General features: G+C 35.0%; 2 protein-coding genes across 4 annotated transcripts in view; one reads left to right on the forward strand and one right to left on the reverse strand.

Moving 5' to 3' along the window:
• The window catches only part of LOC117182176 (protein SMG5), a 14,607-nt gene extending 11,048 nt beyond the window's left edge, over positions 1–3,559 (forward strand). Inside the window, exons 7-8 of the mRNA XM_033375226.1 lie at positions 2,242–2,577; positions 3,443–3,559. Coding sequence (XP_033231117.1) covers positions 2,242–2,577; positions 3,443–3,510 — 404 coding nt within the window. The 3' untranslated portion in view covers positions 3,511–3,559. The remainder of the gene's footprint in view (positions 1–2,241; positions 2,578–3,442) is intronic.
• The window catches only part of LOC117182177 (F-box/LRR-repeat protein 7-like), a 50,583-nt gene continuing 25,049 nt past the window's right edge, over positions 1,952–27,485 (reverse strand). For 2 of the 3 annotated variants that reach the window (XM_033375228.1, XM_033375227.1), the window contains exons 3-5: positions 10,555–11,282; positions 10,150–10,426; positions 1,952–4,574 (exon numbers count right to left, since the gene is read on the reverse strand). In XM_033375228.1, coding sequence (XP_033231119.1) covers positions 4,078–4,574; positions 10,150–10,426; positions 10,555–11,282 — 1,502 coding nt within the window. In that variant the 3' untranslated portion in view covers positions 1,952–4,077. The remainder of the gene's footprint in view (positions 4,575–10,149; positions 10,427–10,554; positions 11,283–27,485) is intronic. The other variant, XM_033375229.1, reaches the window with a different exon arrangement.

Genomic DNA, 27,485 nt, shown 5'->3' on the forward strand with positions numbered 1-27,485 from the left:
GTGTGTGTGTGTGTGTGTGTGTGTGTGTGTGTGTGTGTGTGTGTGTGTGTGTGTGTGTGTGTGTGTGTGTGTGTGTGTGTGATTTCCTGCCCTGCTATTATAATCAGAACATCCCTTGCATTCTTCTTTATTAAGGAATCCAATTTTCCTGCTTTAAATGTTTAAAGGGTGTTAAAACATCCCTTAAAATTAATCCAATTTCATATTCTTGCTATGCTTGCTTTCTCTACTTATGTGAAAGTGATCACAAACCATAGCAGTTGAATAAAAATTCCCCTATAATTTTAGTTACTAAAAAATTATGCTTTCTCTACTTGGATGCATAAGGTATGAAAACACCCCCAAAAAATTATGTTTACACAAAGAATCATAAATCTTTCTGGTTCGTCGATGAGCCTTTTGTTTTGGTAAGTCTGATTGACAAAATGTGAAACTTTTTGTCAAATCTATCAAAGAGTTTTTGAGAAAGAAAGAACATTTCATTGAAATAAGCATTTTTCTATTAAAATACATGTAAAATTTGAAACTTTGACAAGTGTTTGTCGAAAGACTGTCCATTTTTCTTGTTTTTTTTTTCGAATTATTGCTCTTCATTTTCGAATATACAAAAAAAATATACAATAATTTTTCAACAAAAACCATTTACTGTACATTTGGTGCGGGGTCCTTTATTAAAATATCCTGAAGTCCGTGTATTCTCCGAAAAATTTATAAAATCTCCAGAAGTCACTTGTTTGAATTCACATAAGTCCACATTGAGGCACTTGAAATTATTGAAATTCTCTTAAAATCCTATGAAGTTACAGAAATCTTCTTAAGCAATTGAATTATCCTGAAGTATCTTAAATTCAAAAGTAGTGTACACATGATCGGTCGAGTTAGTTACCCCTCGTTTCGAACTAATGATTGTGTAATCATAAAAAGCTTTAAATTCTAATTTTGCCATTTTTAATGGTATTTTAAAGCTAAGAGTAACTAAATTATACTAAATTCGAATGTCTGAATCGAAAATTAGTCAATGCTTTCAATAAAAAGTTTTGTTTTAAAAGCTTTTTGAAATTGTTCAATATTAAATACTTGAAATTTTTAATTGCACAACTATAAATGTTTTCCCTTTTAAATAAATTTGTAGAATCTTAATGGCATGGGACACACTTAAATACCTATATTACCGACCTCACCATTTCAGTTACTGAATTTCTTTGAACTTGAGAACTTTGTAAATAAAGTATCGGACTGAATCTTTGGAAAATCTATGAGAAGACCATTAACTAAGTTCATGTACTTAATTTGAGTAGGAATTTTGTTTAACATTATTTTTAAAGAAATTAAAACTGGAACCATTTTTTGACCAATTTTATTTCTAACTTTGAAATGTTGTGAACCTAAGAACTATTTATGTACATTTTTTTACATCGCATAGATATTTTAAATATCAAAAGAGTTCTTAGGTTCAAAAAATTGCAAGATTATAAAGAAAACATGTCAAAAAATGGTTCCAGTTTTATTTAAAAATATTTAGCAAAATTCATACTCAAATTAAGTACATGAACTTAGTTTATGGTCTCCTGATTCATTTTCCAAAGTTTCAGTCCAATATTTTATTTACTCAAAAGTTCTTAAGTTTAAAAAAAAATCAGTGAACTGATAAAATGAGGTCAGATACCCTTAACAATACATTTTTTTAGTTTTGAATTTTGAATATTTGCTTTTGAAAATATTGAATTTGGAGTGATTTTAGTTACGAAACAGAGCTTCGTTTTGAACGTGGCGAATTTTGATTGCTTTAAAATTTACAACCATTTAGTTGTAGGATTTTAAACTTTTTTATTTAAACACTCCCTAATCATGAAAGCTGCCAATGTTAATGTATTCGAATTTAAAAGATGATATTTGAAATACATATCAAAGGGAAGAATAAATTGAAAGGGTAAATATAAAAATAAACGAGGACGTTCGACAAGTTTTATTCTTCTGAATGTGAATCATTGTATACATTATTAGTATCATTAAAATCACCACATAAATAAAACACGTCTTCAACCCATTGTACACGTTTTCATCAATCTTTTATCGTAATATAATAACTCATCCCGTATTCATTGCTTGAATCATTCTCAGTCGCACATACCAAAGATACAAAAAATACTAACTTAATAATACTAATTAGACAAAGTTGAAAAAAGTGGTGATCAATTAATCAAATTTTGCTGAGCAATTTTTAATGTTCTGTGCTTTTAGTGGTTTCTGCTTTAGACGAAGTCAAGCGTACGAGCGCTCAAGCGAGAGAAGCCACGAGATGGTTGGAAGGACAATTGAGACGTGGATCTCGATTTCTTAGGGCGCAGAGGCCTCATGAGCGATTACCAATACCTCTAATTAAAGGTCCCAGATCGAAAGATAAGGAGGCTTGGCTCTACTTCCAAATAATCGAGTGCTGCCATTATCTCACCCAACAATCTAAAGTCGGCTTGACCAGCGACTCAGAAATTCCAGTCGTCACCTTACTCACCGGATGCAGCGCCGAGGACCAAAAGACACTTACTGTCAGTCCCGAAGGATTAGCGAAAAGTGCAGGTCCTCAAAATTCACTTTAACGATACCTCCAGCGGTTCCTCCATCCTAAAAGAACCTCTCAGAGTTTACGTCTAAAAATAAAACGACAAATCTGATGTAGGTCGTGTAAACTGAACACTCTGCTCTTTGAGTTGGCCCCTCTCTTTAGTACACATACGCGATGAATAGCAGACAGGTATAGTAATCAATACTGTCTGGTTTAGTATTTGATTTAGAGTTATTTTTAATTCCCTTGGATTCTTTTCAATAGCATTACAAACTGTTAAATTTAAAAAAATTCATTTAGCTTCCTTGATATCTTCTGAATTCCCTGGATTACTTGGATTCTAAGAATCTTCTGAATTCTCCAGAATTCATTGAATTCTTCTAAGTTCATTTAATTCTTTCGAATTTCTAGAATTCCATCCAAACTAATTGGATTTTTTCCGAATTCCTTGAGTTCATCCAAACTCATTGAATTTTCCGAATTTCTTTTGAATGAGTGTAAAAGCCATCAAAGTCATTCAAAAGAGCACAAAGAACTGAAAAGAATTTAAAATAATTCGAAATAATATACTAAAGCACAGAGTATGGATTGCTAAACATATCTACTATTTATCGGGTACACGTACTAAAACTAGGGGCCGACTCAAAAAGCCGACTGATTATTTTTCACGACCAACACCAGAGTGGTTTTTTTAAACGTACACTCCGAGAAGGGTTCTATTAAAATGGAGGTATCGATTTGAGTCTTAAAAAATTGACCATCATTTTTAATCATAAATATAGACATTTGAAATATGTACATATTCAATTCTTTGAGATCATGGTCTGTGGCTTTGTAAGTTTATTAGTGTAATAATCAGCTTAAAACTTTCCGTTTCAGGAGTTAATCTCGAGCACATCGAAGCATTTCACACTAAGTGGAAAGCTTCTAGCAAGAGCCACGGTTGAACGCAATCGCTTTGCTGTGATAAGTGCCAGCTTTTTTTCTCGCGTCGAAACGACAACAACCGACTCTTCCTCTGAACAGCATCACACAAAAACGGGCCCTTTGGACGAGTAAACGGGGTTGGAAACCCGCCATAAAACAAGTGAAGTCTTTCTTACTCTACAATGCGATTAAATCATGAGAAGAAAGTCACCTTTGCGTCTGAGAAAATACACAATAAATTGCCTTTTCAAGTCGAACTTTTCGTTTCTAGTTTCTTTTTTTCTAGGCCATTCTTCAAATATTGCTAACAGATTTAGGTCAGACTTTCTTTGTGGTTAAAGAATTTTTGTAGAATTTTCCTATCGCTAAAACATGTTCTTTCGTGGATATGCAAAATTTAGTATTGAGCTTATTCATTTAAAAAACGGATAGATTGTAAAATAAAATATTCAATATATATGTAATAAATGAACTGAAACAAAATCAATGAATTTAAAGTTCTTTAAATCCCAAATTGTAAAATTTGCATTCCGTGTATACAAATTTTTAAGGAAACAATTTTGATAAGAAAGATTTAACTCTGCTTTTTATAAAGAAATGAATTTCTCAATCTCAGTATTCGAGAATTCAGAAGTTACGAAATTGTCTTCCTCGATAGGGAAATATTCGTCTTTGAAATCCATTCTGCGAGACTCTTGGCGCGTGATTTTACTCACGACGCGCAATAAGGGCGATGCTTGGTTGAATTTTGTAATGTCGGGACTTGCATTGCTGTTTATGCTGATTTTTAAGACGACGTTGTTTGAACGAGACTCGGTAGCTTCGACTGCCACGTCGAGTAGTTTTTCTGTAACGAGTTTACAGCCTTCGAGAATTAAGATTCTGAGCTCGGGAGATCGTTCAACTAAAATACCAAGACCCTCATCGCTCATTCGTGGACAATATTGACAGTCTAGAACTCTTAAGTTGTGAATTCTGCCTAGAAATCTGTCACTCACGCAGGTCAGTTGTGATATTATTAGATGTTGGAGATGCGGCAGGGTTGAAATACTCAAGACTCCGTTGTTAGTAACTTTCTCGCAGCCTAGAGAAAAAAAGAGAACATTTGTCAATTTTATACAATTATAAAGATATAGGCTTAAATATCGCATTTTTTGCATGTGACTTTTTAGAACACAGCAAAAAATACTCAAATATTAAGAATTTTATTTGTTCAGTAATAAGTACAAGATTTACATTAAGAAATCCAATTTTTATTTTTAACTCCGAAAAATGAGCAAACATTTTGCGTACCCATGTAAAAATATACGTATAAGAAAATTAGAAATATTTAGGAAGTTAAATTTGTTTCTTTTTTTGGTAATTTTTGAAAATATTCTAGATCCCACAATGACAGCATAAGTCCAAAACAATAGAAACTCTTAAGGACGGACAGAAATATTATAAAAGAAGAAGAATAATCACATTAAATGAAATTAATTCAAATTACAATTTTAATTATTTTCAAAATTAGGAAAAAATCTTCTAAAATCTAGGACTTTCAGATTGGAGTTTACTTCCAAACGTTAAAATCGTCATTAATTCCTATACAATTTACTGAAATTGGAAAAATAAACTTGGATTATTTTCAAAAGACACAAATACATCATTTACATTCACTTTAAACTTCGTTTTTCTTCTAATTTTTTCCGCAAGTCTCTTACTGCTTTTGGATATTTTTTTCCATAAAAAGAAGCAAGAAAAATTACATTGGGGATTCCCAGAAAAACACAACCTAAATAGTGTTTTTAAAGAATAAAGGATTTAGTCAATACATTTTATAAGCTTATATTTTAAACTAATAGTTAAACAGTTCGGAAGTTATTGTTAAAATTGACGAAAATATATTTCGCTTCTGGTTCTTAGAAAGCGAAGTCTTATCGTAAATTGCAATAATAATAGTAAAAATACATATTTGTTTTTACTCTGTATAGTTGTGTGTAACTTCTATTAATTATTAAGTTCACAATTTCATTATATAGTGGACAAGACAACACACACAGGCACGAAAACATTGTCGATGCCACGATCAACTAAAACAATTGAATATCAGAATGCACTATACAGAGCCTGCGCAAGACGTGCCGATTTCCTGCAGTCGATAGCAGCTCAAAGAGTGACAGCAAAGTAGATAAAAATGAGAGTGTAATTATCAGTATAAAGGTATAAAAAAAAATATATATATATATATAAAATGTGTGGTAGCCCTGTGAAGGGATCACGCAATTACTAATTTTTCCATTTCAAAATTATTAATTTAAAATTGTTTAATTATAAAGTTTCTTTGTGAAAGTATTCAATTTGTAATGTTTTCAATATTCAAATGGTAAGGTAAACCGACCATTACTGGGACAAAGTAAAAAGTATGTCAATACTGTGACAATAATAAATATCGTTGAGTATCTTCTATATTCCAACATAAATTATAAAAGTAAAAATTTTCTATTATTTTTGAAGTTCTGTTAAATTTGTTACCACTATTTATTTTTGCCCTGACAAGTTATACATTTCCTTAAAAATAATCAAAAATATTCCTCCAAATGTGTGAATTAACTGCTACAAAATTCACCATTTTTTTGTATTTCAAAACTTTCCGCATAACTTTTACAGCATTGTATTATTGAATTTTCTTACACTAAGAGAAAGAGTAGTGTTTTTGCACATTTTTAATACGTTTAAGAATAAAATTAATAACTTTATTAGTGATTTTATTTGATAACTTATAAATATTTTAATGTCCCGCAGCTGGACAAATTTTTGGCGAAGTTGCTTAAACCGAGACGAGCTGTCGCTGACTGTCTCAGTTTCGGACACTTGAACGTGAGTTGCGAAATTGCGTCTCCATTACTGAGACGGTCACTTTCGCCGTGTTTTCAATTAAATGTCGCAGTATTATGTTAGTGATATATTAAAAATATTGTTTATAAGATACAACCTCGCCGTTCCATTGATTATTTATTCTAAAAAAGTTGTTCAAAGTAGTTTATTGAAACCTCCAATTCTAACCTCACAGTTTTCTAACTTCTTAGGTAAGTAATGTAATGCAGTATCTCATAAATTCAATTTTTCAATAACAAATGAGTAATTATGCATTAAAATTTAATATTATAGATTTACATCAAATATATTGATAAGATTAATATTATCGATTTACTTTTAAGATAAAGTAAGTAAATCAACTTTTCTACATAAAATTTATATTGTCCAATTAAAAATATAACTGTTTTGAAGAAAAATCATCTTTTTTACTTGAAAATTCAACAGTTTAATTAAAATTTTTTCTTTATTTCTTGACTGAAAAATGTTTTTTGATTCATATTTGAACTATTTTCTTGAAGATTCGTCTTATTGGTTTAAAAACGTATCTTTTTAATTATAAATTTCATCTTTCTTGAGCAAAAATGCAACTGTAGTTGAAAATTAATTTGTTTAGGTAGAGCCTTCAGCAGTTTGATTGGAAATTAGTTTTTTTTTTAAAATTAATTCGACTGCTTTCAATATGTAATTAAAATCTTTTTTGGTTGAAATATCAACTATTATATTTTTGGATCAGAATTTAACTTTTTTGATTAACCTAATACTTCAGTTTTTTAAAAAATTTTTAAATTTTAAAATAAAAAAGACTAATTTTCCACCAAAAAGATTAATTCTGATCAAAAAATATAATAGTTGATATTTCAAACAAAAGAGGTATTAATTGTAAATTAAACATAACATGATTTTTTAACCAAATAAGATTTTGTATTAAAAAATATATATTTCAATCAAATTGTTGAAGTTTCTACCATAATAATATAATTCTCAACAAAGCAGTTGAATTTTTCTAAGAAAAATATAATTTATAATTAAAATGATAAATTTTCGAGCCAAAAAGACTAATTTTCAAAAAATAGTTAAAATATTGATCAAAACCGATTTTTCAGTCAATGAAATTTTAAACCAAATAATAAAATTTGTAATAAAAAAATAATTTAAAATGTTTCAATAGTTTTTTCAATTTATGTATTAACTTGAAATAAGATGAATTCTAATTCAAAATTTACTACCATACAGTTTAATTTGCAAGTAAATCGATAATATTAATCTATAATATTAAATTCTATTGCATACTTAGTGATTTGATTTTAAAAATTAAATTTATGAGTTATTAATTTACTTAACGAAGCAGTTGGCAAAATTTCAGGTTAGAATTAGAGGTTTCAATAAACTACTTTAAGCACATTTTTTAGAATAAATAATTAAACGGTAATCACAATCCATTCTTGCTTTTTTTTAAGCATGCTGTATACATAAAAAATCATTAATCTTGCTAGTTCGCGGGTATGTAACTTTTGCTTCAGTAAGTCTGATTGACAAAATGTGAAACTTTTTGCCAAATCTATCAGAGTTTTTGAGAAAAAAAACATTTAACTAAAATAAGAATTTTTCTAATAAAATACATGTAAAAATTGAAACTTGGACAAGTGATTGTTGAAAAAGTGTGCATTTTTCATATTTTTTTTTTCGAGTTTTTGCACTGCGGGTTCAAAAAAAAGAACAATTTTTTTTTTTTAATTTTTCACAAAAAGCCACTTACGTTTGATGCGGGGTGCTTTTCAAATTTTTTTACTATCTAAGTCCTGTTAATCGATCGAATCCTTCTATTTGAACATAATATAGACATATAGACATCCAGAGATATAGAAATCCATGAATGTTGAAACTAATTTATTTTTAAATAACTCAAAGATTGTATACATTTGTGGGATTTGAAAATACAGTGAACTTCTGCCTATTTGAACGGCCTTGAACGTACACGTGCGATAATTTAAAGGCTGGAAGGGCCACCACATTTACCGCGACCTTCAGGTTATTTTTGCCAATCAACGTTCATTGGCTGCCTCGGCGTCGCATCGATGAGGGGTTAAACAATTTATTATTAATGTAATTTTACAAGTTTATACTTTGTAATTTCAAATAGACAAATATAACATTCCCTTAAAATAGTAGATTTTGCCAACTAAAAATCTAGATAATAGAATCAAAAAAAGACTCAAATATTTCACGGAATAGTGAATTTTGTAGCATGATGTAGCGGTCATGCTAGAATAACTAAGATAGGACGTTAAAGTAAGTTATAAGGATCTGAATAGTGATATTTTTCAGGCGTGGAATGCTTTTGCGCAATTCTGTTCCTTCCTTTTATCGGTTGAAGACCTTTCATTTTCACGAAATACAATCAAATATCCGAAATTTTAGGTTAGAGTACTCGATCTGATACACTGGCCTCAAATTTGGGATATTTTATTTTATTTGGTGACACTGAACGGTCGTAAACCGACAACTGGAATATTATTACTATTCGCTCAGAATATTTTCTGCAGAAAGTTATCTGCATTCCCATGACGTCATGCTAAAATACTCAATTCAAACCAACCAACGAAGGATTCCCACTCTTTGGACCTCTTTTTAATTGGTCAGCCACTGAAGCAAGGAAAACGTACAAGGACCCTGGTGGGAGATGACGAAACTGCGCGATTCAAATACACTCGATTTGCGGTACTGCGAAATTCAGTACTGCGAACTCTCGCTATTGAGTACGTTTTTCCCCGATAGTGAAAACGACGCTACAACCCCTTTACCCCCACTACTCATTTCTACATTTGATGATTTCATCAAATACACAATTCAATTTGTGATGTCTTTCAACGTTTCCTTCGCTCTATTCATTTTAATAATAATTCGAGTGTAAGAGCGAATGGGGGATTTGAAACAGGCGAACATTCTAATAGGCGGAAGTTCACTGTACTTTAAAGTTACAGTCAGAGTTTAATTAATTTCATTTTATATGATTAATCTTCTTTGACATTTTAAAATCAAAATTCTGTAGCGGAATTAAAAAGTTTTATAAAGAATTTCATTAAATAGTAACAAAACGTTAAATAGTAAAACAGCACTTCTATAATTAAATTTAGGTTTTGAATGCCTCAATAGAATCCAAAATTATGACTTTAATTTTATGAAATTTCTATACAATACTGATTTTTAAATTTCTGTCATATAACTATCAAAAAACTCAATTGGCCTAGTAATTTAAAAGTTTTTGTCTCAATTTCAAAGATTTTTTTTCCTTTCTGAAAATCTGTAGAATTTTATGCTAAAAAGAAGACAATTTGACATATTATTTGTAAGTATTGTTTATTATTTTATGTATTTTTATATACGTATATTCCATATGTGTGAACTTTGGCAATAAAATTTTTTTTTTCAATCGCAAACAATTTTTTTATATGGTTAAATTTTGGTTTTAAAGCCCAAATTTAATAAGGAAAATGACCATCTGTACTTAAATTAAGTAACGCGTTTTTCTTTTGTTTATATCATTTGTCCTTTTTAAATTCACAGAAATGTTATTTTGGTCTTTATTTGACTAAAGGAAAATGTGTAACGTAGTATATGTGCGATCCCTATAGCTTTCTATCTCATATTCTTTGTTAAATAAAATATTAGACATTGAAGTTCTTCATGAGAATCTTTTGTGCTGTATTTCTAAAGAAATAACATTTTCGAAATTGCATGCTACTCTTCACATTTAATGTACTTAAATATTGATTATCATAAAGTCAAGTTTTATCACTTACAGGAAATGTTCAAGTACGTAAGCTGTTCACATTTCACAGCTAATGCTTCCAGAAATTCGTCGTCAACCAAGCTGTTTCCTTTAATATTTAGTTTCTCCAAGTGAATTAATTGAGGAATGCATTTAATTCCTCTTGCCGAGAGTGAATGGGAACCGCCGATTAACCCTAAATTTTTTAAGGTACCAGCTTGAGACAATAGTTTTAGCATTCCTAAGTCATCAATGTAACGACACGTGTCCAGCACGAGTGTGTTTAATTTTTGGAATTTTTCGATAACCTATTGGAAGAGTATTTTGTGATTAGACCTTATAATATTAAAATTGTTTTTCAGATTTTTTCATAAAGTTAGAATTCGTTCCATTTTTATACCTTGAAATTCAAATGATTTAATTTAAATATGCTTACATTGCATAAATGATCAGGATAAATTCCATTGCATGCTCCCAGGAACAACTCTTCAATCGTGTCAAACGATAAATGAGTCAGGCTAATCCCCTGAACCGTTGTAAGTCTAAGCTCTTTCACATTCTTCATTTTGTCAAAAAGTTTAAATAAGTCTTCAGAGGAATATCCCAAATATCGCATTCCCATTCCAAATTTTGTTAAATTGTGGCAACATGATATTAAAGCCTCCATCATTTCATGAACTTCCTCTTCTGATAATTGTGCAGAGTCGATTGGATGTTCATAATCCCTGGCTTCAGCAAGTTCACAAAAACAAAATTCTCTTTCGCATTCACGTAAAGTGGGATGTTCACATCTCCTCCTTTGTTCGCAAGCACGTAGGAACATGTATCTTCTTTTTCGACTCATAAATCTGTGAGTCCTCATTTGATCGATCTCCACATCTGTGAGATTTAATGCCTGCATGTTTGTGCATAACTGACAAATCAATTCTATTGTTTCCAGATTCAAATTCTGAAATAAACCTGTTTTATGAGTAGGATAATTTCGCATTGAGAGATCCACGACTTTGAGATATTGTCCACAGCGCCGAAAAAGTTTCTCAAAAACGTAATTATCTATACTCTTCACCTTAGTTTTATCTGTCCAGCCCCAAGTTAAAGAAGATAAATCGAGTCTTTTAAATGTGTACCAAGATTCTTTGCTGAGTGATCTCCATCGTTTACATACTGAAACCAGATATTTAATCATTTTTATTACCTGTATATTTAGATTATTAAAATACAATTTTACTTGAGACAGTACCGTCAAATGAGATTCATCGGCTCGTTTTTTAAAGTTTCTTAAAATAAAGTACAAGAAGGAATATAAATTATGTACTGATGCTTGAAATATATCTTCTTTATCTAACTCCCTTTCATACTATAAAGCATCAACATACATTTAATTAATAAGCAACAATTTATCAACCCTTGAAATACGCGCGACTAAAAAAACCTTGGCTCCCCTTGAACCGCTCGTCGGGGGGGGGGGGGCTATTGTTCCGCGGGAATCGAGCCCTTACATTGATGCTAAAAGTCCAATATTTCCAAACCTTTCCGTCACTAGCGTGGAAAAGTAAGCTTGATCACAAGGAATTATCATGGATCGTGGAATCGATCACTTTAACTCTTTCACGCCAGAGATCCAAAATCGCATTTCCCGCGCGGGTATTAAAAAAAACTAATTATTTATATGCTTTCTAATCATTTTTAAGGAAATAAAGGTACTAAAACTGATGACGTTACGCTTTCTCCCATAAAAAGAAACTTTCTTACCAAAATCATTCTGCAAAAAAAGAAACATTGTATTCATATAAAATTTTCCACAAACAAATCTTGTTCGGGTGCTAGAAAACATGATCTATTGCACAAAATTCTACCAACTTTTTCATGTCAAGTTTTTCACTTTTCATTCGTTATAAATAACAAAACTGGACCAAACAATATTTAAACTAATGTTTAACATTTGCGAACAAAACAATCGTTAATCTTAAAAAATTTTATTCAAAGAAAGAGATAATTAATTATTAAAAATAAAGTTGCGTTATTTTCAAACTATTTTGTTAAAATGCTACTAATACCACTATGCAATTGTAATTGGCAGCTACTGATAATCTCTCTTCGCTTTCCTTGAAAAAATATTTTTGCACTTTTGCAATGACGATCCGATAAAACTCTCGCACATCCTGAGGGAACTGAGCGACCCAAGAACGATCACTATTTGCGTTTCTCCGCAAGTGCCTCGCCATTTTATTGACACACCGGGATGCTTTTCAGACTATGAACTAGTGAAACCTTGGCACCACCAAGAGCACCAAATGATTGGGACGAATAGCATAACAGAATATTCTTGGTAACAACCTTCGCAACTCCCTTATAAGATCTTTATACCTGTCTTTCCTTTCATTCAGCTTGGCTGTGATGTTCTTGTAGGCTGGTGCCGAAAATTAGATAGCAAGCATGGTTCGTTTCTAGAAGTCATGAACAATTATGCTCGGACTAGAATCCGCGACGGAAATTGATTTCGAGAATATGTAGTTCCAGTGTATTTGGCACTTTCTATTATCAAAAATTGACTTCACGGCGCGAAATGTTAAGTCACGGAACAGACGACTTAAGGTGCAAGCTTTTGTTCATGTTCATAACCTTACGTAAGCCGATGTCCAGGGATCTGAATTCGTCCTTCATCCGTGGAACCACTTGAAATTCGGCAAAATAAATCTCTTGGATAAGAAATTTGTATCTGTATCGGAGAGCATCCTTGATAGATGTTAGCTTCTAAATGCATTTCTTTGTTATGCCCAGGTATGGGTAGGTCCCTCCAGGGCAAATGTGACGGACAGCGATTCTGTCGCAGAGATCAGGATCCTCAGAAATACCGGTAACTCACACTCGCTTTAAATGAATCTTAGTGCATTTTAATAAACCAACCTCCATGCCAATCTCCCGGGTTTACTTCTAGATCAGGTCTCTTTAGCGAGGGGAAATTTAATGAGATTTACTTACAAGCCACATGTTTCGATTCCACCACTACGCCTCCTCCCTCAACTGTCAGAGTGAGGCGGAAGATTACCGTGCTGAAGACCCCTTTTCTAGTTAATTCCTAGAGCTAGGTTCAGTTGTTCTGCATTTCTAGTGTAGCTTTGAAAATCATTCCTAAAATATATAATGAAACTTATGATTTCCATTTCCATATTTGCCACAGAAGTAACCTTGAAAATCGCGAAGTGCAGGAGATAGTAAATTTAGTGTGAGGCAAAATAGGGCTCATTGTGTCGCCCTAAAAGGCGCTTCTCTCGAAGGTGACACTGTTAGTTGTCACACAATGTTTTCCAGATGAGATAGTAAATCTGGTTTTTCAAAGATGCATCAATCTCTCTATGTATCTCACTACGTGTAGATGAAGTCTTAAGCTTTTCAGGAAACCGATGATTAGTCTAAGGAAAGTTGAATCGAAAGTTTTCCGATATTGTACTAGGACATCGACAGGTAACGCTGATGGCACGATGCATCTTTGCAGGTGCACCTATCGATGAGCAGGTTCTCCCAACATCCTGCTACGCCTTTCTTAAAGCTGCGTTGCTCGTACATCTTTCGCCATACACGTCTGATTATCTCGTCTGATTGGCTTGTAAGTCTTAGGGTTAGAGAAGTTGTCCTTCTTCGAAAGGAGCACTGTTCGTCCTTCCACCAGCCACTCCTGAATAGCTCTATCCGACATTCGATACGAGGTAAATATGCGGGCCAGAAGCTCTTAATATCATCGGGAACTCTCAATGTTTCTTCACCGCTTATGCAGTGATTGATAGTCATTCCTCCTCAGATGTTATGAGGTTGTCATATAGCTCCTTAAAGCCGCTGATATTCTTGTGTCTTCTTTCAATTGGCGTTGGACCTTGTAAACCTCTCTTTAAAAGGCTCGATCTCCTCGGGCTTGGGCGGATTTTTCACAGAAAACGGGAGATCGCTGAAGAGGCGCCAAGGATGAGCGTGAAATTGTTTGATTCACTCATCTTTGCCTCAGATAACACTTGCAATTTCTCAACAATTTGCTGCTAGATTGTTAGCAGCTTTGACTTCTGCAGTGTGTGATAGTAGATCCTCAGTTCATGGGGGAAGTTTCGGACACTTCCCGTAAACAGCCTACCAGAGTTTATGTAATCAATCATACACTGAACACAAAACGTATTCTGTCATGCCCAGCCAATCTTCTTGTCCAGTTATTTCAAGCGCTTTTTGGTCTTTTGATCCATCGTCGGTTTTAGCCTTCGATTTAAATCAAGTAAAACTTTCGCCGAACAAAAAACTGAGCATTTGAAGGTTCAGAGAACGGATTCTACTATGACATCCTCACGGAAGTAACATCTATTTAAGTCAGGTCTCGGGGCTTATGAACTCGAATTTTTTTTCTTTTTTGTTCAGAAATCGGCATCATCTCTTAGGAGATGCCTGCTTTCCGTGATTTATATTAATGTCAATTACACCTAACCGAGTGTTTATGCGTGCCATGAAGCAGCTGCGAACATGGATAATGCTGGAATCGTAGCACTACAGCAAGTCATCCTTGAGTCGTGCCGTCCACTCTATACTTTGAGCGAAAAAAACGATAAACAAGAGAAAAAGTTCGTCCACCCTTATAGAGCTCCGCGTGCAAGGATAAGGTTTAATATTTTGTAAGGTCGCCTGGTATCGAAGAGTTACCGTTGTAAAACACATCACCCAGGTTCCATTCAGCTTTCGACACGGTTGTTACACCTCCGATTGGAGGCTCTCCTTGGAGATCAATCCCTGGACAATTGAGGCCTTGGATTCTACAACCGCTTATAGAAGTTGTCGCCTGAAAGTGGGGACGCCCCTGACCATTTCTGTTTAAGCTAAGTCCAGGGGCCTCCCCAATCGCAGACGATAAATTCTAAAGGAGGTTATAGAATCCGGCGCGTTAATTGTTCGCGACTGCTTATCAAGTACTATAATCATATTCAGCAGGAACCTTCGGGACAGGGGCCCTCTCTCCAGAACCTAAGGACGCGTCTCGTGGCTTTATCATAGGTCCTTCGGTTCAATTCCAAAAGTACCGAATAAGACGGAGTCGAGACGGAAGGTTTTTGTCCAGGTTACCGGACACGTCCTGGGGTTGCGAATAGAAAGTCCCTGTTCCGAGTTTTACTGCTGAATATCTCAACAAAAAAAGCCGACTATCCTAAAATTGGGGAACCTAATCAAGATGAAGAAAGTGGGATGAACCGGCAACGAGTCAATGGCTTTAAGTCGATTGACCGACTGAACGACTTCTGGTGTAGCTTTCCTCACCATTACTAAGCTATCCGGATCTAAATACCTAAATGGAATAAAGTATTTGCTCCAAACACTGGAAAACCCAAGTTTTACGGATATAAAGGTACTGTCTTAAGTTATACATTGGTAGGCCACGCATTTGTGTTTCTTTTTGCTACAAAAACTCGGCGGAAATATGCCATGAAGGAATGCACAATTAATGAACCCTGCAATATGGTGTCAATTTTTATCTGGACATTACAGGCTTCATAAACTCATCATCCGCAGAAGCTATGATTCCAACGCTTGAATTCCAAACTATTGCCCCTATCCTTCAAAACCATTCTGTGCTAGCTCTCCATCCTTTTCCATGCTTACCCATCCTATATGTTTACAAGAAACGTAACTTTCCTTCTCATGACCTCTGAACACTCAGCGCTTGCTTGCGGCTTCTGATTTGAGTCAATTAAGCTTATTTTTATTTCAATTTATTTTGCGTTTGCTACTGATTTTGTTTGGCTTGGTGATTTATATTGTATTGTTATGCACTTTGCTATTTTTTAGTAAATTATAACCTCACCCTTATACTGGCGAACTAGATGTTTTCTGCTTCTTCGTTCTATATAGACAGATAGGTACTAAGCTTTCTGCAAGGTTATTCGAGGAGTTAATGTAGGGAAATTTGATCCCCTATCATTGGCTAAAATTTGTCTTCTTCTCGGGAATGTGAAGCTTTCTTATGTGAATCTGAGGTGATGCGCTATCGCTTCTGGAATAGTTTTGGATTTGAGGAGGCGCGCCTCGATAGATAGGCCTTGCAGGCGGATCCACCGAAAAGGTCCGCTTTCGCCACCCGATTCAAATTTCACTCCGAGAGACAGCTAATAACTTTCTCTTGGCTACGCAAGAAACAAACTTACAGGTTAGTGCAGCCTTGGTGGAACAGGATATTGATCAGCCTGAAGATAAGATGTACTTCACTCTCGTGGAAGGTCTCTATCCACGACTTCAATACTTTATTTTATCAGCCTATTTATATCTGTTGTTCTCTCTTCCTTTGTTCTGGTCCATAGTTGGTCACATTTGTGTTTGGTCTAATCTTCGTTAATTTCACTAAATCTATAAATTCTTATGATCTATTTCGATCCATTTAGGTTTAGTTTCGTCAGGGAAAGATTAATAATGAGGATTCATTGGATCTTCCGATTTTAAAATTCCCTAACTCCCTAAAATCCCTTAAATTATCTGAAAATATGTAAAGTTATCAAGACTCTTATTAAAATTTATTATATTCTAACAACCCCTATATTTACTTTTCTCCTTGAATTATTAAATAAAAACCAATTTCCCTAAACTCTAATTCTAGAAAGTCCTTAAGTAAATCTACATAATTCGAATCAACAAAAAGAAATGATTCTGAGGATAGCTTATTTTTACTATCTTATCTACTTTTAACTTTCTGATAAAACGTGTTTTACTCAGACTATCTTTTTTAATAGATTATTTTTAATTCCTTTACGTAATCTAAACTTTGGACTAATTCTAATTTATTATTGATCTCATGATCAATATCTTGATCTTAATGACTAATAATTAATTATTAATGAATCATTATTAAATGATTATACACAAAATGAAATTCCCAATTTTTAGAATCCCCATTTGACAATAACTGTCAAAGTGACCATAACTTTTACTAAAAGTTTTTTACATATTCTTCCGTGGACAATTGTTTAAATCAGTTAAATCTTATATCGAAAATAATTTAATTTTCTGATACCTTGTTTTTCACAATCTTTAATTTAAATATCTTAATGTATTAAATTTCTTAATTAGCTAATCATTAATAATTAATGATAAATAAATGATGAATAAAATACTTTACATCAATTTAAATTCCCAATCACGACACTTCCCATTTAACAGTAAATTTTGCATATAACATAAAATTCCTTTAAATAATATAAATTTTGAACAAACCCAATTTTATTAAACCTCTAATTTTTGGAATTCATGAAGTTCTTCAAGACCTCACGCAATTTAGATTCTAGGAATCAGTTAACACTCCGTGATCAATTTAATTTATTATGAACCTTAGGAACACTAGAAACTAAAATTCTTCCCAATCTATAGAATTCTGGAATATCTCCTTAAACCAAATGATTATTCCAACTATGGATTATTTATGGGACTTCATCCCTTAAATTTTGCGCAATATCTAAATATCTAATTTTAGGATTTTAGCATAGATTTACGTATTATCTTGTTTTGGTAGAGACGGAGCCTTTTTAGTTTCATGACACTATACTTTTAATCAATCTATGTTACTACAAATTTGGCCCTTAAAATTCTAATAATGGCTTCTTAATTTTGTCTCACTTCTATTATTCGCAGTTTCATAAAGGTTCTCAGTTGCACGATAGGGACTGATTAGCTTGCCTTCCCATTTTGATCTTACTTTTAGATTACACCATTCATCAATCAACTGACGCATTTAAGATTCGAGCGTTCTTCTATTTGCATAGGGTAGATTATTCGATTGAACTAGTCACTTAACAACAGCTATTGTCCACTAGGAGACTCCACAGAAATGGAAGGTCGACTTGAATATATCCGATTTGCAAATTAAAACGCGCTTTGTGTTCTGCGTAGGGACATAAGAACAGAGGTACGGGCAGGCGCGGCGTCAACTCGGAAGGGATATATCCGGGGGCGTTATATCCGAGTTTGACGGTATATATATAAATAAGTATAATAATATCATGGAAATATTCATAAAAAATCCTAATGAATTTTGAACAGACCACATTACATTTTCAGCTAAAACGATACAGTTCCAACTAAATAGTGAAATTATTACCTAAAAATTATAAAATTTCCAACTAAAAATGAAATATGTGAATTTTTACTTTGAAAAGTTAATTTGTAACCAAAAATTAATCGCATTTTCAAGGCAATTTTGTAATTTGGTTAAAAATTTCAATTATTGTTCAAAATTCAAATATTTTTGATGTTCCGCGATGAAAGGCACCTTAGGGTTAGAAAATATTAAAAATTAATATATATTAAAAAATATTTAAAAATAATTAAATTTTCAACTCTAAAATTTGATTTGTTATTGAGATGCAAAGTGAGGAGTGAATCGCCTATTTCGAAGCGTGCGAATGGATCGAGAAATCCCAGCCCCACCACTTTTTACACATCTTTCTGTTCTGTGTTCTTGTGACTCAAGAGCTCGTCGACTGCGACCGCTTCTTCAATCGTTTCTATACTGAAAAATTTGCCTTTTAACCCTAATGCCCCTTTCCTCGCAGAACGTCACATTTTAAAATGTAAAATGTTACTCTATTGATAATTCTATCATTGAACTACAATTTGACGTCACAACAGAAAATAACTCATAAATAAGTATTGCCATGGCAAATATACCGAAACATGTTTAGCATTGCGTGGATATTTTACGTTTATTATAAGATTGTTTTAATTGGTCATTAATTTTCAATTTGAATGGTTCTTGTCCGAGCTAAGTTACCATCAGTGCGCCTAGATGGATATCGTAAGAGTTACTTACAGCATTTTAAGTGGCTGTTGGCAAAATATATTCATGGTTGCTATCGGCGGTTGGTGGAGGCTAAAGGGGAACTGACAATTTCCGCCGGACGCGCCCTCTGTATTTATCGCGGGTAACTAAATCCACACTGCATCTACGTTTATAATATCTTCAGTATAATATATGGGATCATTAACGGGCTTTCTACTTTCTCGCCACGATTTCTACATGAACCGTTCAACGCTATGTTTAGAGAGTCGTCCTTTACGGTCACATGGCGAGACACCAAGGTCTATTTTATTCCTAAGGCTGGTAAGAATGGGTTTCACCCAGTCCCGTTAACAATGACTTTTTGCAAGTTGTTTGAACAACTGACGCAGAAGCGTCTCGAAGGGGAGGATCCTCTATAGACTGTGTCAGCAGTGGCTACCAACATTATGGCGGGTTTTGGCAGAGGGAGAGGGAGTCTTCCTGGTAGAACTGAAGGGGCTTGAGGTACCAGGGTGGGTCCTTAATTTTTGTTTCGTTCCTCGTTTCAATAAGGAAAGGAAACGTGGGTGTTTCTCGGGAAGGGGGGGGGGGATCTTCCCATTGTTGTTCAGTCTCGTGCTGAGATGACTGAGGGTGTGTCTTCTGGTTAGGGTTAGGATCGCAAATTGAATAGCTTTCACTATAGCTGAGAAGGGTTCACCTTTCAATCTAAATCTCAAATTGCCAGCTATGCGTTTTCTGAAGGTCCAGGGATCGGTTCGAGGATATAGTTTTGAATTTTGAGCGCGCGGAAATTACTAATCAATCCTCCCTTAAATACATGGGCTTTTGGCTCGACAGACGTATGGCATGGACGATACACATAAAGAACATAGGAGTCAAAGGTTAAAGAGCTGTCAACGTAATGGGGTCCTCTCCAGCGGCACCTGGAAGGCCTCTATTACCCTTCTACTAACAGTTCATAAGGGTTTAATCAGAGCTTGTATGGAATGGAGTGTTCCTCTCTTCCTCGGAGCGAGTAAGACAGCCTTGAGGATGCTGGATCGGGTTTAGTATGCCTCATTGAGGGTGGCTCTCGGGTGTATGAGTTGAACGGCTGACATCCCTGGTGACAAGCTCCTCAAACAAAAAAGTTTAGAGTACAATTGCAGCGCTGTGGTTTAATAATTGCATTTAATACCATGTCCTCATTTATTAGACTCTTGAATACCACGGTTAGGCCTGCGTATTTCGATGGAGATCGTTTCGACTTGGTGAAGAATATAGATAGCTACCTAGAGTATGGACTTGCCTTCAGGGAAACAACGTCCCCAATGATACTATTCCAGGAACATGCAGGAACGAGATACCCTGGGGCGACCCGAGTATTTACTGATGGCTCGGTGAACTCCATTTCAAGTGCTGCGGGTTGCGGGTTCTTCGTTCCGACTATGAACCTAAGATATGGGCTTAGATTGAGGGATTACTCGAAGAACGTAGTAATATTTATAAACTGCCAGACAGCACTGATAGCAATCCAAGAAAGATTCCTGCACCCTCTGGGGCAAACCCTCGCATGATTGGTGGGCAGTGGAGTCGCTTTTGCGGGCTCTAAGGAATCTAGATCCGCTTCGCCTGGGTTTCATCTCACGTAAGCATAATGGGTAACAAGACAGGTGATGAGGTAGCAAGAGCCATTGCTACCCTTCCAATGACGACTTTAGGAGAATACTTTGTGGGGGATGGTTGAGAGATATTCCAGCGCGATTCCGCTGATTGGGCGGAACTATGCCGGCCCTATGGAAGGACTAACGGCTCGTGAACTGAATATTTTACTCAAATCTCGGTCAAGTCACCAAGACCATGGTTTCGAAGCTACAGGATCCCGAGACGTCACATCAACCTCGTGACTAGGCTAAGAACCTCACATATTTGCACGGGAGACCACTTCCTAAGAATAGGCTGGATGTGGTGCCGAGCTGAAGGACCTCACACATCTTCTACATCAGTGTAATTTGCTCGCACTGGGCCGGCCCAGGCTGATCTAAAGGTCGAGCCTTTTGGAGAGAGTTTTACAAGATACAACACCAATTGAAAAAAGATACTAAGAATATCGGCCGCTTTAAGGAGCATTGCGACTTCATAATGTTTGAGAAGGAATGTCCATCAATCACTACCTATGGAAATGCGGACCCGATACTGTTGAGTTGAAGGAAACCATTTAACTCGCCAGTATTTGGCCCGCCAGTTGACGAACCGTGCTCCTACCGAAGAGGGGCAACATGTCGGACCCTAAGAGTTACAGGACAATACATTTTCTGAGCACGTTTTATAATATCTTTACAGTCATCGTAAATGATTGGATTATTTGGACAATAAGATCTGTACGGCAAGAGATGTACGAACAACGCAGCTCTAAGAAATGACTAGCAGGATGTCGGGAAAACCTGCTCATTAACAGGTGCGTCTGTCATGCCCCTTTGGAAAACCAGATTCATTGTCGAACCGCGAAAACACTGTGTGACAACTAACAACATCACCTTTCAGAGACGTGTCTTTCAGGGCCCACTTCTTTTTTGGCTCACATTATTACCACCATCTCTCGCACTTTGCCATTCCGAAGGGTAATTTTGTGGAAAACCTGGAAATCGAAAGAATAAGGTCACAAACGTATTTTACATTGATGATCTTAAAATCTATTACAACAATAAAAATCAACTACACCCAGCTCTAAGGATTGTCAAAGAATATTCTCAGGAGATTGGACTGGAGTTTGGGGTAGAAAAATGCGCCAAGGTTTATTTAGAACGACGAAAACTTAATGGCAGCCCCGAAGGCGCTGAGCGCGTCGACAAAAGCAGTATACGACACCTTGGCACTTGAGAGAACTATACATAGCTGCGAATGTCACAGAGCCATAATACCACTCCGCTAAACGTTCCTATAGAAATCGAATCAATTGGCCAGAATAAGAAGTGCCGCATATAATGGAACTTTATATTCTCTACAATTGTGTCTGCAGTGCACTCGAGACCTGGCATAGTTCTTCACTTCGAGAAACGAACCATGTTTGTATCGAATTTTCAGCACCAGCGGAGAAAAACATCTTAGCCAAAGAGAATGGAAAGAGCGGTATAAAGAACGTATAAGGGATTTGTGACGGTTATATTAGGAACATTCTGTTAAGCTAATCGTCCTTACCATCGGCAATTTTGGAGATGCCAAGCTCCGTGTCCTCAAGGTGCACGAGAGTTTTACCGGATCTCCTTATTAAGTCCGTCCGAGACTGTAACCACCTATCTATTGCAGTATAACATTGCGAACGCGGTCATGATAAGATAGGTGGAAAGCTCTGGAGGGATAACATAATGCAGACTACTTTTTGGAAAAAGTATACTAAACGTAAAGGTAAGTTATAAAGGTCTGAATAGTAATATTTTTAAAGTGTAGAATGCATTTTCTCAGTCATATTCCATTCTTTTGTCGATTGACGATCTTTCAGTGTCACGAAATACAATAAACCTGAAATTTGGCGTATTTTATTTTGTGACACTGAAAGGTTGTCAATCGACAAAAGGATGGAACATGACTGAGACATTCTAATGTTCACATTCGCTGTATGTGCGCGCCGATCTACGGCGCAGGCAGTCTTCGATCCCTAGCTGGCTCACTGAGCTGGCGACGCTTTTATGACGTGTTATGCGTAGGTGATGAAATTCATTTTTTGCTACAAATCTTTCCGTGTTAGAGATCACGTTTGAGTGGCGGGCTAACGGTTGGATGAGTAGATAATAAAATTCTTTTTGTATTTGAAATCTGTCTAGCGGTTACATTTCGTGTCGATCGTAGATTTTGTATATAGTAAGTTTTAAAATTTTCACGTTACTGTTCATTATAAGAAAAAAAATGAGTTCAAGAACTCCTTGCGCTAAGAAAGTTAATGTTTTGTTACGTTTGTGGAAAGTATGAAGCAGAGAAATACCGTCGATGAATTAATGATTCGACAAAAACGTCATACTTTAACTGTTATGGGACTTCAATGAAAAATTTGGATAAAACGTGGGTACCAACCTCAATTTGTCATGCTGCTAGATTAAATTTGTCAAATTGGGAAGATGAATGTACCAAGACGCAGATTGTTATTCAACCTCCTGTTTGGCGTGAGCCCAACGATCATGATACTGATTTTTAATTTTGCTTATGCAAAACAGGAGGTTTTTTTTGTAAAGTATTTGGAGAAGATCGTTTACCCTGATGTAAAAAGTGATGTAAAAAACTCTGAAAACAAAAGTGACCTATCAACTCACGAATCAATGGATACTGACGATCCTAATGCAACTGAAGATTCTTCTTGGGAAGAATCAGATGATGAAAGACCTAAATTTTTGACCAAGACGGATTAGACTATTTTATACGTGACCTTGATCTTCCAAAAGATAAAGCTGAGCTTTGCGCTTCAAGACTCAAAGAGAGAAAACTATTGTTACCTGGCACTAGATTAACTATTTACAGAAATAGAGAAGAAAAGTTTATCAAGTACTTTTCAATGGACAGTGGGATTGTGCATTGTAATGATATCGAATGACTCATTAATTTATATAAAATAAACTTATATACGCCAGAGGATTGGCGTCTTTTCATAGATTCTCCTACAGAAAGTCTGAAAGCAGTACTATTACACCATGGAAATAAGTACGCTGCAATTCCAGTAGGTCACACAACTACACTGAAAGAATCTTATGATACTTTCCAATTACTCCTGATAAAAATAAAATACAATGTCCATAATTGGCTTATTTGTGGTGACTTCAAAATGATAAATCTTATAATAGGTTTACAATCAGGAAACATTAAATACCCTTGTTTTCTTTGCCTTTGGGGCAGTCGTGCAAGGGATGAACATTGAATAACGGAGAAATCGCCAGACAGATTAGAGTGGACTGTTGGTCAATATAATGTTGTTTATGAAAGTTTTGTTGACAGAAAGAAAGTATTATTGCCACCACTCCATATAAAACTAGGATTAATGAAGCAATTTGTGAAAGCCCTAAACACCGAAAGAGCATGTTTCAATTATATTAGATCTACATTTCCGCATTTAAGTGATGCCAAAGTTAAGGAATGTATTTTTGTTGGGCCTGATATAAGAAAACTTGTCAAAGATGATGACTTTAACAAAACCATGACATCTATTGAAAAGGATGCATGGTTGAGTTTCAAAGATTTTGTACAGAAATGTTTAGGGAACAATCGAGATCCAAAGTTTAGAACTATTGTATCTAGTATGTTCAAGAATTTTAAAAGATAAGGTTGTTTGATGAGTATGAAATTATATTTTCTCAAATCTTATTTGGATTATTTCCCAGAAAATGTTGGAGCATTCAGTGAAGAAATGGGCGAACGCTTTCATCAAGACTTTCGCCAAAAAGAGCAACATTATCAAGGTCGATGCAATGTAAGAATCATGGCCGACTATTACTGATCTTTGCAAAGAAATGATAATGACCCTACTAGTCATAAACGAAAGCCTCTTCAACGATCGTTTGACAAGAAGCGCGAACGTTCCATAAGAAAACAAGCAATTAGTTTCATCTTCATTGGACATACAATCGTAAGTCTTGCCTTAACTGACTGGGCAATCGTAAGTCTTGCCTTGACTGGCTGGACGATTTAAAGTCTTGCCTTGACTGACTGGGCGATTCAAAGTCTTGCCTTGACTGACTGGTCGATACAAAGTCTTGCCTTTATTGACTGGGCAATTCAAAGTCTTTCCTTGACTGGCTGGGCAATCTAAAGTCTTTCCTTGATTGGCTGGGCAATCTAAAGTCTTGCCTCAATTGACTGGAAAATATTAAGTACTTTCTTGCTTATCTGGACAATCCCAAGTCTTGCCTTAACTGAATGGGCAATCGTAAGTCTTGCCTTGACTGGCTGGACAATTCAAAGTCTTGCCTTGACTGACTGGGCGATTCAAAGTCTTGCCTTTATTGGCTGGGAAATTCAAAGTCTTTCCTTGACTGGCTGGGCAAACTAAAGTCTTTCCTTGATTGGCTGGTCAATCTAAAGTCTTGCCTCGATTGACTAGAAAATATTAAGTACTTCCTCGCTTACCTGGACAATACCAAGTCTTGCTTTAACTGGCTGGGCCATCGTAAGTCTTGCTTGCCTGGCTGGAGGATTCAAAGTCTTGTCTTGATTGGCTGGACGATAAAAAGTCTGGCCTTTTTTGGCTGGGAAATCCAAAGGCTTGCCATAATTGGCTGGGCAATCTAAAAGTCTTGATTTAATTGGCTGGAAAATATTAAGTACTTTCTTGCTTAGCTGGACAATCCCAAGTCCAGCCTTAAGTGGCTGGAAAATATTGAGTCTTGCCTTAGTAAACTGGAAAATCCTAAGTAAATTTACAATATTAAATTAATCATAATAGTAAAATTTGTTTCTTTTATTAAAGCCTTAACTTTTTTCCATATTCGCACTTCTAGAAGTTATAACAAAAAACTGAGCCAATCGAAAAGGAACCCCCGAAAACCCCTCAGATAACATTTTCAAGAGACAATGGCATATCATCTCGGCGTTAATGGGTTAATACGCTAAATTGAAAATTTTCATTTCAAGGTTAGCCCACTTGTAGTGTGGAATTCAATTATTTCACGAAATGTAAACGACTAAATTCGCTGCTCCCAGGATTAGATGGGTTAGCCTGCTTATGATTTGGTAGGGGTGATTTCTGGGTTTAGGTAGATTATCAGGTAGATGGGTTAACCCACTTGTCGTATGAACTTCATTATTCCAAGAAAAATATGCGACTAAACTTATTGTTCCCAGAGTCAGGTGGGTTAGCATGCTTGTGGATTGTTAGGGGTGGTTTTTACCCCTAGGAAACGGCTTCCGTTAAAATGAAAAGACACGGGTTCCATATTTTTTATTGTTTTATCAATGTGCAAAGTTTGGTTCCAAACGACTGTACGCTTTTTTGTTGGTATTTTGTGCGGGATCCTTTGTTCTTTTTTAAAGCCCTAAATTGTGGCCGCCATATTGGATCTTCTAGGGGTTATAACGAAAAACTGACACCGGCAATAGAAAGGGCACCCTCGAAAACCCCTGAGATAATATTTTGAAAAAAAATATCGTACCGTCAGCAATAGAGAATGAGTTGTATAAATCTAAACACCTCAGCGTTAATGGGTTAAACGGTAAAATAAAAAATTTTAAATTACAATATTTTTGTGAAAAAGAAAGATATTGTAATAAATCCAAGTAGGTTTGAAAGGGGAAGATTAGTACTTTCAAATTCCATATTAGCTCTGTAGTAGAAATTTTTCTTGTACAGTTACCTAACCTCAAAAACAGCTAAAAAACTCGTTCTTTGCACTTTTAGGTTAGGATATCTTGAAAACCTGACGCACAGGAGCAATTTTGAGTTCGGATTCGGATTCAGCGCATCAAAATCCTTCGGAAATGTTTGGTCTGCTTTCTGGCTTTTGACTTTTGTTAAATTTTGTCGGCCTGTGTAATCGATTCAAAACAACGACACACAGTGGGAAAGAAATTACTTTTTCGGTTCAAAATAACGTACAGTCCACAAATATTGACCGATTTAGACAAAACAATTGAAAAAAAGGCGATACGATTTCTAAGAGAGTTGTGCAGCCTGATTTTTTAAATAGTTTTTTAATTTTTTATAAATAAACAAATATGACGAAAAAATTGCAATTTTTTCTATTTGACGTTCCTGGTGCTCGCCAATATCATGAAAATTGTTAATATCGCCTAATTTGCATGGACCAACATTAGTTAAAGATGTTCCAATATAATAGGGTAGGGTGGGGCGAGATGAGCATAGGGCATGTGATACTTAGAAAATTGTTGATTTTACCAGTTTTAGGCTCTCCCGGCTTTTTTTCTAGAATAATAAATATTTTGTCTTAAAAATTTGGGAAATGATAGCGAACATGCTAACGGACGTCCCCACACACTTTTTTTGTGGGTTAATTTAAAAAAGTTTTTATTTAGCAAAATGTGGAAATAGTATCGATTTTCTCAGTGTTAGATTTCCCCGGCCTTTTTTCATAGGATAAGTAATATTTTGCCTTCAAAAACTGGGAAATGATAACGAACATGCTAACGGACGTCCCCACATACTTTTTTTGTTCGTTTTTTGTTCGTTTTTCTATTTACTCTTAGTAGTGTTAGTTACGGTAGAGATCAGGATTAAAGATTGCATTCTTTTGAAGTTAAATACTTTAAATTTCCCGTTCAATATTGGAAAGCTATGTATAAGATATGTCTTCCTTTTAAAATACTCAAACTTGAAATATATAATATATAATAATATAATAAGTCATTTAATTAAGTGACCCATCTCGCCACAATGCCTGACTCATCTCGCCCCAGGCATGAGGCGACATGAGCCAAGCGCACTTGTTTTTTATTTTATTTTCTAATTCCACATGTACTTTTTTACTTACTTTTATCTTGGAAAAATTTTAATTAAGAATGTTTGTAGAATACATATATATATTTTTTTTTTTTTTGATTCCTCTAGAATCAAACCGAAGGGCCTATGACAAAGCCACCGAACGCGTCCTCAGGTTGCG

Source organism: Belonocnema kinseyi, chromosome 10 (genome assembly GCF_010883055.1).
Source record: "Belonocnema kinseyi isolate 2016_QV_RU_SX_M_011 chromosome 10, B_treatae_v1, whole genome shotgun sequence".
NCBI lineage: Eukaryota > Metazoa > Arthropoda > Insecta > Hymenoptera > Cynipidae > Belonocnema > Belonocnema kinseyi.